This window comes from Lycium barbarum, chromosome 11 (genome assembly GCF_019175385.1).
Source record: "Lycium barbarum isolate Lr01 chromosome 11, ASM1917538v2, whole genome shotgun sequence".
In the NCBI taxonomy this organism is placed as follows: Eukaryota; Viridiplantae; Streptophyta; class Magnoliopsida; order Solanales; family Solanaceae; genus Lycium; species Lycium barbarum.
Window position 1 is genome coordinate 122413660 of NC_083347.1, and position 15161 is coordinate 122428820.

The 15161-nt window shown below is 33.8% G+C and overlaps 1 protein-coding gene across 1 annotated transcript; it reads left to right on the top strand.

Moving 5' to 3' along the window:
• The first annotated feature begins 10060 nt into the window (after positions 1 to 10060).
• Positions 10061 to 12523, top strand: LOC132617637 (ankyrin repeat-containing protein BDA1-like). The gene is made up of 2 exons (XM_060332686.1): positions 10061 to 10922; positions 11514 to 12523. The coding sequence occupies exons 1-2, from the start codon at positions 10350 to 10352 to the stop codon at positions 12414 to 12416; spliced, it is 1476 nt and encodes a 491-aa protein (XP_060188669.1). The 5' UTR covers positions 10061 to 10349; the 3' UTR covers positions 12417 to 12523.
• Positions 12524 to 15161: the final 2638 nt, after the last annotated feature.

Below are 15161 nucleotides of genomic sequence, written 5' to 3' on the forward strand. Positions count from 1 at the left end.
GCTCTGATTATTTTGCCATAATTACTTAAATAAATCAAATTATTTAACAAACTCAACCATCAAATCCGAAGACTTTTTTTTTAAAAAAAAAAGTCTGTGATGATTAAATCAAGATGCACGCGCTATTTTAAAAAAAAAAAAAAAAAAAGATGCACGCACTATGCACATATACTTTGGAATTAGTTATTACTTAATTATTAACTCTGTAAATCTCTCTCATTAGTAAATAGATTATCGCCATCAACTGACTTTGAATTCTCCTCCTATTTATTTGTTCAAATCATTTATATTAAATTTAGTACTAACATTATGCACATATTATCCTAAATAAAATAATTTTGTGCAAAAACTGCTTGAGCAAGATTTTAAGTAAAATCAATACTTGAGATGGCAATCATGGCAGACAATCAAATAGGTGGGAGAACAATAAGAAGGACTAGTAAAAATGGCATGAATCTATGGCTACTATTCCAACTCCAAGATAACTAAAAATACAATGAAATAAATCAAGCTGCAGAGTGTGGAGGGTTATACAAAGCCTAAGTGGAATTTCTAGTGACTCTGATTGGCAAATATTCATTTTAATTTGATAGTAATTGGAGTCCTAACAACATGCTTTCTAGAAATCCATGATATCGATCTCAGAACAAAACGTCCAGAAATTTCACATGTTCGGTGGAAGGATATCATATATTTGGCTTGTTGGTTCATCTTGGTGAAGGCAATCTTGATAGGCTCAACCACCGTATGAACTCCTAGAATTAATTTGAGTGATGCTAATAGCATAAGTGGAGTTTGCATCACCAACATTTTTAACTATCCTTGTATATTTTTATTCTCTGATCCAAGTATAATGGAGAAAGAAGATAGTGCAGCTTCACCTCATATATGCTCGATAGTAACGCGCAATTGACAATGGACACTTTGATGTACAATGCACGCAATCTCCTTTTTCGTATAGCCAAGGCGACACAAGTATTTGATAAACCATGCTATCTTGTGTTTTGGTGTTTTGATGACGTGACAAACCGACTTGAGGAACCAATTACGCTGGTAGAAAGACTAGGTCTCCTGAAGTGTTCTACAGTTAACTTTACAGCTGTAAAGCTGCTGCCACTGTAGCAGTACAACAGAGCAGCGTATAGCAACAAAGTTGCTTTATGGGTTGTCATCTTCACTCTTTCTCATATTCAAATATCTTGCTAAAGTGAAGATATGATTCTTGCAAAATCCAAAAATTGTTCAGATCTAAAAGTGCAAGTCTTCACACATCAAGGTGTGTTCAAGATCAAAGCTTCAACAAATCCAAGTACCTATTCTTCCACAATTGAAGCTGTGTTAAGTCCTAGGAAGTGTTAAATTTCTGTTCTTTTGTTCTTAAACTTGTAAACCTACTCTTCTCTAAAGGAAGCTATTTGTAGGTTTCTCAAAGTCTCAAAAGTTGCTTGTAGGAAGTTTATTTCCTCAAGCTTTTGAGTGGTACACTAGGCTAGAGTTAGTCCAAGTGTATTAGTGTGTGAGTGGATAGAGTTAGTCGCGGTATTGAATTCTCAAAGGGTGCCTTTGAGTGGTACACTAGGCTAGAGTTAGTTTAGGTGTATTAGTTCGCTTGGCTAGAGATAGTCAAGAGTTGCTTGCAATAGGGTGTATTATAAGAGTTAATTCCTAGATTGCAAGAGTTGTAATTTGAAGTTGCTCGGTGTAGTGGAGTTGAAATCCTACGTGGTAGGTCGTGATTTTTAATCCCTTGAGCAAGGAGTTTTCCATGATAATATCCTGTTATCTACTACTGCACTACGTCAGGGAACGGGTATACAACCAGGTCCCTCATATATTGTTTTGTGGACGCACCGTCTCTATCAGTATTGACTGTAGTTTACGTACGTGTTGGATATCATAAATAAGCCCCGAATTTCTTGCTTTTGATGGATTTACAGGCCAAGACCAAATACATCAACAGGAAGTTTCCTTTCATCAAGGATGGGTTGACCCTTGCGGTTAGATGTTGTAGTCATAATTGTGGATTTAATTGCAGCTGGTGACCAATCAGGGTGCATGCTTTTGAACAAAACCGCAATGTCGCTTAGGTGGCGGCAAGAAATTTATATGCATGAGATGATGTAACATGTCGAATTTATATACTCCAAGAAGAAAGGCCAAGCATGTAGCGAGAATATTCAATCCAGGGCCGATTATACCAAGCTTTAGTGTGCCTGGACTTACAAAGTTTGAGACCACAGAGGAAAAAGATGCTACAGATGGTGCATTTTTAAACCCCATCTTTGTTCCTTTGAAATGGATCCCCGCCTTAGCCGTGGAGGATGAGTTTATGCAGGCTTTTATCTTTTCTTCTTCAGCATAACCCAAATTAGTTGATGGAAGGACGTTAGCAACTTCAAAAGTGATATCGCGGAGGACTTTTGAAATGACAAGAATCACAGCGACTCCACCCCTCATCCTTTACCGCTTGGCCTTGATAAATTGCAGGCCCTTTATCATCATCACCAACCACAATCTTGCCTTTAATATCAGTGATTTCCAGTGATTGTGGTTCACATTGTGCCGTCTTTTGATTGTACATGATAAAGTATACCAAGGGAAATAAGGTACAAGGGAAGTCTTTAAGTTGGACAGGTGAATCGCCATCATACACTTTGCCATTTTTTAGCAAGGGCGTTGCTATTTTTTCATTTTCTTGTAAATAAATTTTATCGAAACTGGTTGTGTCTGTACTACACAACTAGCTTCTAAAATATGCATAGAGACAATTATTTGTTTATTTAAATAATAAATGGAAAATTTATTTAAATAATAAATGATAAAAATTGTGTTTCTATGCATATTTTAGAAGCTAGTTGTGTAGGACACACACCACCCGTGTCGATAAAATTTATTTACAAGAAAATGAAAAAATAGCAATGCCCATGCTAAAAAATGGAAAAGTGTATGATGACGATCCACTTGTCCAACTTAAAGGCTTCCCTTATACCTTATTTCCCTTGGTATACCTTATCATGCATAGCGCGTGCATCTTCTTTTAATCATGCATTCATTTTTAAATAATTTGTAAGTGCTCACCCCTGCGTACGCCATTGGTACTGTACACATAATGAATGCATATGATTAAAAGAACATGCAAGCGCTATGCGCGGATGTACCTTTAGATTAGCTATTACCTATTACTCTCTCTCTCACTCACTCACTCACTAATAAACTGAACTTTAATTTTCCTCTTATTTATCTGTTCAAGAATTTAGTACTAACACTAAAAAAAAATTGTGCAAAAACAAGACTAACCCTAACGATGCATTCGGATGAAAAAATGCACGTGACTTGCACATTTGGTTTCCTCCCACTTTGAATAATAATTTCAACAGTATTTGCTGAATTAGTATTTTTATATACTTGATTCAGTTGTTTGAAAGTTGAAAAATTAGTTGCTTTGCTAGCTGCCAAATATTGTAGTCATTGCCTCTCCTAGAAAGTGTGCTAGAGCAATACATATTGTTGGTTGTCCAGCAAAAGATGTTTTTATAAATTTTGTATCTTGATGTGCTCCATTCCATATTTTTGCCCCTGCTAGAGTGTTGGCTTTTACTTACGATAAAAATTTCGAATTTGTTTTTGATTCCTAATGAAATTCAAATTTGTGCATCATTTTAAATTATTAAAATCAAAAGTTGAAAGGTAAATTGATTTGGAACCTTTAATTACGAGAATTTGAAAACATGGAGCTTATTGTGCGGGAACACCTATTATGGCAATGGTGATACAATGCAAATTTGGTAACTACAAAAGTCCAAATTTGGTAACTACAAAGGTATAAATGGACTTAAGAATACAGTGAAAAATAAAATCTGGCAACTTCAAATAATACATAGACAAATTTAACTGATTGAGTTGTTTAGGTGGTGGAAATAGATGGCTTTGTTGCCCCTTTCTTCGTTGAAATTCAAAGTTCTTTATCTGCTTTATTTCGCGTGTTTTAATTTAATTAATTAGACACAAATTTATTTTTTAAAAAGTAGAATTTTTGAATTTATAATGTTAAAACAAAATAATTTATAATATATCAGAATATTTTTTAAATCTTATAACGTACCGCTTAAATGTTAAAAATCAATATATAATATAAAGTTTGGTATAAACAAGGTGATGTGGCACCTCTCTATGGTCATCATTCTTATTTATCTTTTTATCTCCTCTTTTTTTACCTTTTCTATATTTTCCCCTCATTTTTTTTTAATTAAAGAAATAACTATAATCTACCCTATTTAGTGAGTTTCATTAAATTCTGCCATATTAATTCATTGTGTATTAATTAGTTATTGTTGTATGCGATTGGTTTTCTTCAACAGTATGATCGTTCACCCAAGAAGATCCTATAAGTTATGAGGGACTCTGTGTATTATTTTCTCAAGATTGAAGGTGGACTGATAATATATAAATAACCAAACCCTGCATAAAATAATACATAAATTTCCTCATAACTAATCCTTGTATTACTAAATATCTGCATAACTCTAATCAGCTACCAATCAACCCCGGGCTCGTTTGATACAAGGGATAAGAGATAAATAATCTCGAGATTAAATTTGAGATAAGTTTATCCCATGTTTGGTTGGAATAAAATTACAGTATAACTAATCCCGGAATTAGTTATCCCGGGATTGTTGTGTTATTTTATTCCTTTGAGAGGATAGGATAACTAATCCCAGGATAAGTAATTCTGGGATAACTTTTTTCCAACCAAACGACAGTATTTACCAAATATGTAGGTAAGTTAAAAAGTGTTTGTAAGCTAGTTTAACCGGCTTATAAACTTAGTCAAACATCCTCAAATCATGTGTAAAGTCTATTAAAATTACAATAAATAATAGATAGGAATCATAATTTTTAAAGAACCTTAAAGGTTGAACTCATAGAGTTTAAATCTTGAATCCGCATCTGCATGTACCTGCTCCAATATATATACTTTACAGCAACTCGTGACTTGCGTGGAAGCTGTTCGATGAAATGACTGAGAGAAAACTCAATAAACAAAGAATTCGACAGGGATATTGCCTTCTTTCTCTTATTCTCAATAAACAAAGACCACGGCAATGAATGGTGAATTTATCACCTTTTGATGAAATCAAAACACTATCAATACTAATAAAGTGAGCAACTCCTGATTTGTGCGGATGCTGTTTGATGAAATGACTGAGACAAAACCCAATATAGAAAAGGAGATATTATTACTCCATCCATCTTAAAATAAGTGTCATTTTAATAAAAAAAAATTGTCTCAAAATTAGTGTCGCTTTAGAAATGCTAGACAAAAAAGTAATTGTTTCCAAATACTCCCCCTGTCCTAATTTATATGACACACTTTCCTTTTTAGTCTGTCCCCAAAAAAATATCACCTTTCTATATTTAGAAACAATTTAACTTTATGAGATGATTTACAGCCACACAATTATATAAGGCTTGTTTCGGACCACAAATTTCAAAAATCATTCCTTTCTTTCTTAAATTCTGTGCCAAGTCAAATAATGCAACATAAATTGGGACGGAGGGAGTATTAAAGAACTACTTCTTCTAACTAATGCTCAATTCTCAAGAAACATCTAACAAATAAGGGTAGCTTAATAAACTATACGCTGTATATATTATTTTTCTTAATGGGCGTGAAAGGAGCTAAAGAGACTTATAGCCTGTTTGGCAAAGTTTATTTTTCCCTCAAAAGTACTTATTCTTTTAATAAGTGCTTATTTGAAAAAAGTGAGTGTTTAGCTAAGCTTTTGAGAGAAAATAAGTGCTTCTGAGAGAAAATAAGTGCTTCTGAGGAGTAGCAGAAGCTAAAAAAATAACTTTTGCCCAAAAACACTTTTTTGAAAAGTACTTTTGAGAAAAATACACATAGAAACACTTTTTAAAAGTTTGATCAAATACTAATTGTTGCTCAAAAGTGTTTTTTAAATTAATTGACAAAACACAAACTGTTTTTCGCCAAAAGTACTTTTTTGAAAAATATTTTTTAAAATAAACTGATTTTAAAAGCTCGGCCCAAACAGGCTATTATTTTGAGACAGCGGGAGTACTGTCTTTCACTTATTCTCAATAAACAAAGATCAACAATGGATTGTGAAAAGAATATTCACCTTTGAAACGAAAGCACTAATAATTAATAAAGCAGGCAACTCATGATTTACGTGAAAGATGTTTGATGAAATGACTGAAACAAAACTCAATAAACAAAGACCATAGCAAATATTACCTTTTTATTTTTTGTTTTTTCACAATAAACAAAGACCATGGCAATGGATTGTGAAATACATATATAGCCCAACATAAATTATTACGCCACGTAACTATATTTTCAATTTAGACAATATTATATACTAACATTATATCTGGAGAAAAGTATTATACATAATGTATCAATCTTGTATAAAAGTGTATACATAAATAATGGTTAAACCGTGCAACAAACTCAAAATATGAGCCACGTGGCATAAATATTTTGCATGTAAGGTGTTTGATGAATGACTGAGACAAAACTCAATAGAAAAAGACCATAGCAACAAAACGGGAATATTACCTACTTTTTTTTCTCAATAAACAAAGACCACAGCAATGGATTGTGAACTTTTTTCACCTTTAGTTGAAATTAAAGCACTAATACTAATAAAGTGAGCAACCCCTGTTTGGCGGGGGACATGGTTTGTTAAAAAAATCACTTCTGGCTGAAAAGGACATGTAAATTCCACTCCTTTCTCACCATTAAACTAGGCTGGGAATTTAAGAAAAAATAAAAAAAATTAAAATTTATGATCTAAAATAAGCCTTAAATATTTGTGTGGTTGTAAATAGTTAAGAAAAAAATAATTAGAATTCCTTTCTTGGTGGAAAAGGTTTTCTAGGTGAAAAAGATTTTTTCCATATTTGACTAATACTTTCTTGGAGGAAAAGTTTTGTATTTCTATAAATTGAGGATTCTTCTTTCACACAAAACAACACAGTAGTATCCACAATATAGTCCTCGAATGAAGTCTTGTTTAAGGTGAGATTTTTCTCTTAATAGTTTTATGATTTTCTTTTATATTAGTTTTCATATGTAGGTCAATTGACCAACCCCATATCATATTATCAAAGTCTTTTTTTATAGTTTTTCATTGTTGCTTGATTTCTTATCATTCAAGGTTTGCAATTATTAGCTTCAGCATGACGCCATGTTATTTCGATCCCAACACTTGGTAGGACACTTTCCCTGATGGGATCTACACGACGTGTGTCCGGATTTAGTAGGGCTCCGAGTGGAAACCAAAAAAAAAAATGAAATCTCCATATGATTGCACTAACAATCTTTTTTTTATAGCAATTTTACCTATGTTAGCTACCACAAGAGTAATTCTCCCTCCTTTTTGCTTTTCTAAATTATGGCACTTGCAACTATGCATATCTGAACTAGAAGAAGGTGAGGGACAAGCAAAACTTGTTCTGTGAATTTACTTGAATCAATTTTATTTTAGTGGGCGTTTGGACATAGGAATTGTGAAATTTCAAAAAAGTAGTACTTTCTGTCCTAATTTATGTTATACTAGTTTTAGCATACGTGCATTGCACATGTCAATAAATTATAAATTCTACACAAAATGAAAAATTATTGTAAAATAGCTATGAATGTCAAAATAGATGCCACTTATATGACAAAATAATGTTATTACATTGACCCAAATGTTGTGCTTGATACATCTAACTAAATATCTCTTTATAGCTATAATTTAAATTAATTTTGTTTTAAGTAAAAGATAACATTTTAAAAATTCAAAGCGTAAATAAAATAAGATTAAAAACACTTCTATTATATATAAGCGTGAAAGAGGTACAAACACTGCTATCAATTATTGTACTAGGAGTAATGTCAATTGTACTATAAACATGGACCAATCTCATTGGTCAATGAATTTGTTATGCCTCTTTATACACACGTGTACTGTATTTCTATTTCAGCACAGCACCTGTACACACTCACAAATCATGTTTCCTTCAATTTGCCACATAACACCTCTTCCCTTGATTTCTAGGGGTTTTCTTCAGCAAATACTTACTTGTACACGTGTATAAGTGTCTTACTTTTTTTTTTTTTTTTTGTCTCAAAAAAAGTGCCTCTTTCTATGCTTAGTAAGTTGACAATTCAAACATCCTAAATGACAAGTTTATAACCACAAGATTCAAATGATATTTTAGTACATTAGACACATCTTTAATTTAAGATCACAAATTTAAAAGTTTTTTGTTATTTCTTAAACTCCGTGCCGAGTCAAACTAAGACACTTAAAATGGGACGGAGGGAGTATTTATTAGTTATGCACAATATGTAATTTAAAGAAGTGTATTAGTGGCATGAAAGAACTTATTATTGCAGGTATCATGATGTTTAATCGGCATATAATTAACCACCAAAGCAATTCACAAGGTCCCAAGCTAAGGTTCTAAAAGACTTGCAAATGCTTATCATGAACCTTGGAGGAGGCGCTTGGGAAGCCTAACAAAGTGTACAACTTATCCGGCCATGAAAAATCATGAATTACGTGTTGGAGGCTTTGGAACCATAAAAGAAGAAGATGGGCCAAGTTTGTCTTCCCAGTTCAGGAGTTGGAGGCCTCCAATCAACAAAATATCTCCACATTTTGAAGTTAGATTATGGTATCTAATAATTTCGGATATTTTCCTTTTTTTAAGCCTAGTTAAGGACTTTTAAGCCATTGGTATGTAATAATAGAACTAGTATAAATACTTCTTTTCAATAGTACAAAAGGGACTTGCCTCTTTAATGATTCGGTATACTCTAAAGACGCTATCAGCAGTGGCGGAGCCAGGATTTTCAGTTAGGGGATTCAAAAATATAAAGAGGTAAATATACAAGAAGCTAAGGAGGTTCAACACCTACCATATATACATAAAAAAATAATTTTAACCTTCAATATACACTGTAATTTTCTGCCGAGGGGGTTCGGATCCTCAACTACACTTGGCTCCGCCCCTGGCTATCAGTACAATATTGACGATCTTATAAAGATGAAATTTAAGTGAGATATTGAACTTGTGAGAATTGAGATCTCTCTTCTTTGTGTCAAGATAATTCAAAAGTGTTTTCAAGGGGATTACCATCCACTTGAGGGTTTCATATAGGTTTAATTATACTTGTTAGCTAATTAGGGTGTAATGAATATCTTATTTTTTGCTTTTAATTTGGGGTTTATCTTAATTCCCTTGTTGCTTTCTTTCCTATCTTATTCTACATCATATCCGAATCCGATGATTCAAAGTTTAAATAAGTAAGGAATTAATTTGAAGTAGAAAAACAATTAATAAAAAAGTTGACAATAAAATTTTACTGTGAAAAATATAAAAGAAGGAAAGTGGAGTAATATTTGAAACGACAAAATAAGTATAGTATAAAGCCGTTTGTACGAGGGATAAGAATAATAGTCTCGAATAAAATTTGAAATTAACTTATCCATGTTTGGTTTGGTTATCAGCTAATCCTGATATTATTTCATCCCGCAGTTTCTAATAAATGATGGAACATATTACTTTACTATCCCATATAAAAGGTGGATAAAATATAAATATCATTAGATATCTCAACTCATGGAATATCTTTGGTTATATAATCTCGCATACCAAACTAATTGTGTTGCATAAACTAAAACCTTGGAAACGTATGCATATAAAAATTTCTTCAGTACAAAATCTTCTTTTCAAATGGGTTTATAGGGACTAACACCGACACCGTATATCATGCATAAACAGAGTCTATAAATATCTTGTTATCCAGACACACAAATCGGTTTGCTTAAAGTTGTCAAAAAAAAATCTTGGTAGCTTCGAGCGAGAATTGTCTCTTTGTCCGTATAGTTTCGAGGAAGCTAGTGTGATAGTACTAATAGCAAAGGTCATTTTCAGTCAAATAATCCCTAGTCATATCTGTCGTACTAATTAATTTCTTGCTTTTCTTTCTTTTATTTATTTCTTGTCCATAAGAAGATAAGATTAGTCTTGAATATCATTTAAACAAGTCTAAAATTTGGTGGAAGACTTTTCCAGCGATGACTTAATCCAAGAAATACAAAAATATCAGCTACTATAAATTGGTTTTCCCTTTCTTTCTATCATAATTATGTGTTCTCTAGTCGTATAAGCTACTTTTTATTTCACTCCACATGGAAGATCGTCTAGCTAGGGAACTTTTCATCAGACGAATTTTCATATGATCATTTTCGTGTATTCAACGTAGAAGAAGTTCGCCTGCCTCCTTTTATTAACCAATTTTGTTTTTTTAAAGAATCTGATAGAGGAAGATGGATACTGAGAAGAGACTCTATGAAGCTGCAGTTGAAGGAGATGTGAGAGCTTTACAAGAATTACTTCAACAAGATGCTTTGATTCTTGATAGACTGACCTTAACTTGCTTCAATGAAACTCCTTTGCACATAGCAGCGATGTGCGGGCATATTGAGTTTGTGAGGTTAATTCTTGCTCAAAATCCTCAGCTTGCTGCTGAATTAGATTCGCGAAAGTCATCTGCTCTTCACTTAGCTTCAGCCAAAGGGCACCTGCAAATTGTCAAGATGTTGGTGGTGGTGAATCCTGAAATGTGCCTGGCTTGTGATCGCGATGGTAGAAATCCTCTACATCTTGCAGCAATCAAAGGTCGAGTTGAAGTCATCAAAGAACTAATACATATCAGGCCTCATGCAGCTCTAGGAACGACGATCAATGGAGAAAACGTCTTGCATTTATGTGTGAAGCATAATCAGCTGGAGGTTCTCAAGGTGCTAATGGAGATTGGATGGGACCATGAGTTCTTGAATGCAAAGGATGGTGATGGCCACGCCATTTTGCTTTTGGCTGTTGCTGATAAGCAAATTGAGGTAAGACTTTGTTCCTTAGAAAAGAAGTGGCGGAATACATCGACAACCCCTTAAACCTATCAGTAAATTTCATTTAGACATTCGAACTACGTCATGTTTCGATTAAGCACATGAACATTTGATAAATTTTTCCTATTAGACACCTCCAACTCAAAATTCTGAAAAAACTTTTGCGTGCATTCTCAAGCATCTATTAAGTAGACCGGTTAACTAATTAAAATAGGTCGCCTTTAATCAAATACATTAATCTCAATGAGCCATAAAATTCCATGCATTTTCCAATTGATGTTGATGTGTATAATTAAAGGATGAGACATATTTTACGTGATTAGCTAATACATGTAATTGGTGCTTGTGAATACGCGGAGAAACCTTTCCAAAATATGAATCAGAAGTGTCTAAAGAGCTATCGGTATATTCAGCCAAAAGTATTGATTTCATTTTCTTATAATAGTAACTAAATCACTTCCCTACCCTTCAAGGTGGGAGTTAAGTCTGCGTACACTCTATCCTCCGCAGACTCCACATGGTGGGATTCTATTGGGCTTGTTGTTGTTGTTGTAGTAACTAAACCACTTACCAATCTTGCAGACTGCCAAGTACTTGCTAAAGACCAATCAAATAGATGTGAATGCAATGGATGCTAATGGGAATACAGCATTAGATATTTTAGCACAGAGTCGGAGGGACATGAATGATCTATCCATTGGAGAGTGTCTTAGAGAAGCTGGAGGCTTAAGGGCAAAGCATATTTCAGTATCCATCATTCAAAATAGTACCAAAATTTCCAATGACATTGGTGGAAATAACCATTCTCAAGTATCTTCAACACCAGCATATTTAGGAGAAAATCAGGCCCAAAACCCCCCCTCAAAAGGCGATTGGCTTTCCAAGCAACGTGAAACAATAATGGTGGTGGCCTCACTTATTGCAACTATGGCATTCCAAGCTGGAGTGAACCCTCCAGGAGGTGTTTGGCAAGAAAATGGAAAATTGAATGATCAGGGAATACCCTCACATAAAGCAGGGGAAGCAGTAATGGCTTATAATCATGCCATACCGTATCGATTTTTCCTTCGTACCAACACCATTTCCTTTGTCTCTTCTCTCAGCACAATCTTGCTGTTGATAAGTGGATTGCCCTTCAGGCTCAGGCTTTTCATGTGGGGTTTGATGGTTATCATGTGGTTGACAGTAACCTCAGCAGCACTCACTTATGGCATATCCATTTACATCCTCACACCTAAGAAGGACAGTGAAGCACTTGGTGAGGTCATTAAAATTGGAATTACAGTATGGTGTGGCTTAATGGCACTACTTCTACTCGGAAACACAATACGTTTGTCGCGTATATGGCAGAAAAAGAAGCATGAGATAAGATCATCAACAGCACTAAAATCTGCAAATTCAATTATATGGCAGAAAAAGAAGCATGAGATAAGATCATCAACAGCACTAAAATCTGCAAATTCAATTAATTATGTCAATGTTTGATATGTTTCATTAATATATAGGACTCAAGCCATTACAAGAAATATTCATGCTTATTTTGGGTATCTCATTTCATTGTCACATGTTAAAAGAGTTCAAAAGCATAGACAAGTCCATGCAACCTCGACTCAATTAAAAAATATTAAAGTTTGAAATTTCTTATTAATAACTAATATATAAATCATATATATAATAATATAGTAATTTCTATTTTTTGGGCCCTTAGTAACTGGGGCCTAAGGCAAAGGCCTTAGTTGCCTTACCTTAGAGCCGCTCCTGATCAACAATACACATAATAACATAACAGAGAAATTTCACTGCATCAAACCTTCTCCTCTTACCAACCAACAAGGGAGAAAACTTCTAAATATGGATGAAAAGAAAAGAGAAGAGCGCGGAATTCAAAAAGATCTACAAATATGGTTAATTTCAATATTTGAGAAGTCCAATATCTAGGCTCTGTAGCATAATCGTCTAGAAAATACAATGTAATGTTTTGGATTTATGACTTACATTTGTTAAATATCCTTTTAGTCTAAGACAATGCGAATTCATAAGGAAAGTAAATCAGTGTACGATCAAACACAGAAATTCTCTTGTTCATTTTTTAATGGCAGAATGGTCTAGGTCCCCCATGAACTTGTCGATTTTTATTCAGTGTACATCTAAACTTTACGTTGGCCTAATTACCCCCCTCAACTTGAAAATATGATAGCTTGGATCCCCCTAGACATTGATGTGGCAAAGAGCGTGGATACACTCTCTTTTAGGCGCGTGGAAGGGTGAAAAATTAAAAAATCATCTTCCAAATGGGGTATTTTTCAACTATTAATTGTCACATAATCAATATAATGATTTTATTTGATCCAATTGTATTTCTTATTGGTTTTTATTAATATCCATTGCATATTTTATCCCAATTGTGTTTTTTTCTTTTTTCGATACGATGATTTTTTATTTCAGCTATATTTTTTTTTTCTTTTTTCGGATCCAAATCTAAATAACTTAGTTGAAAGTTTCAACTTGAAATTCTATTTATTTTATTCAAATAAAAATAAGGTTTAGTAAAAGTAATGAAGTTTAGACGGTGTATTTTTAAAAAAAATATTGTGTATTTTTCTTTTCATGCAAGTACTATTTATTTCAACTGTGCATTATTTTTTTCGGGTCAAATTCATAAAATATTTGGTTAATATTTTGTTTGATTTCTTTTTTAGATTCAATGATTAGTTGTTCTTATTATGTATTTCTTCGTTTCCTGGCCAAATATATAAAAATAACTTGATTAGAATATCATTATCTTTAGGCAAATAAAAAAATTATAGTCAAAATATTTTCAAGTTCTTTTTTTTACAGATTTGGCCCGAAAAAGATGATTCAAATAATTGTTGAACTTAAAAAGTAAAAAAATATATATTTTATCCTTTAAAAAATGCCACATGCACAAAAAAAAATCCATGTGGCAGCGCGTGCTGACCACCTCCATGGGTTGTTAGTGTCCAGGGGGGTCGTGTCTACCATATTTTCAAGTTTAGGAAGGTAATTATGTGTAACATCCCGTAAATCCATAGAGAGTGCGAAAGCATTGTATGAGTCCTTTGGAACCTTATATGTTGGGTTACGTGCATAACTTTAGGCTAAAGACCCAAGAGGAGATGGTCAAAATGAAAAGTCTCTACAGTTTCACGAAAAGGAGGTTTGACGGTCGTCCTTTGTACCGTCGTTCTATTCGACGCTCCGTCCTTTGCACCGTCGATTGTGAGGAAAAGAAAGTTGCTCACTGGAAATTTCATGACTTTGACGGAGCAGATCGACGCTCCGTCGATCTGTTCGACGCTCCGTCTTTTGTATCGTCGAATTGACCTAGCACAAAGACCATTCGACGGAGCAGATCGACGCTCCGTCCTTTGTACCGTCTTTTGTGCCTGCCGGGCTGAAATTATATAAGTTGCAAAATTTTAGTTTTCTTCCATTCTTTTCACTCTCAAAAACCCTAAGGATGAAAATATCTCTCTAGGGCTCCAACACTAAGGTAAGAACATCTTAATCATTGATTATCAATCCTAACAATAAACCCATGATTCTTAACATGATTCTTGTGACTAAAACCTAGGGTTTGCAACATAATTCTTCCTAAAGTTATTCAAGCTAGGGTTTGGGTGTTCTTCACTAGGAAACTGAATTGTTAAACTTCGTTTAACACACTAAAGTATGTCTCTCTTTTAAAAACCTTATCATGGATATATGTTTTCTTCTCAAAGGTTCTTTATTGAATAAAAAAGGTGAACTCCTCATGCAAAACCCTAATTCATGTCTTTGCTTGTGGTTGGTGTGCGTGAGGGGACAAGCCCACATTAAACCTTGATTGGATTATCCTCTATATACGCATATGGAATCATAATCATTTTCTTCTATAAGAGATGACCAGTGATGATGGTTAATTGTTGGTATTGATGACTTTACAAAGAAACTAAGACAAAGGAATCTTGTTTAAAGAAGTGGAAACATTTTCATGATTATCTATGAAATTATGAATTTTCCTAATAGCATAATGATCTTTAATGCTATTTGATGGTGTGACTACTTTGAGACAAATTATGAATCGGTTTCTATGCTATGACCTTTGTTGTTATGTTTGGCCTAGCTACTCGGGAGGAAGGGTAGCCACTATGGATCTTAGTGTGTCATTACCTAGCCATTCGGGAGGAAGAGTGGCCACCGCTGGGTTCGCTACCCAGGGTGTGATTT

Excerpts from the sequence above, each read along its gene's own strand:
- LOC132617637 (XM_060332686.1), top strand. The coding sequence starts at position 10,350 with ATGGATACTGAGAAGAGACTCTATGAAGCTGCAGTTGAAGGAGATGTG. Across the intron at positions 10,923-11,513 it reads TTGCTGATAAGCAAATTGAG|ACTGCCAAGTACTTGCTAAA; the intron begins GTAAGACTTTGT and ends CCAATCTTGCAG.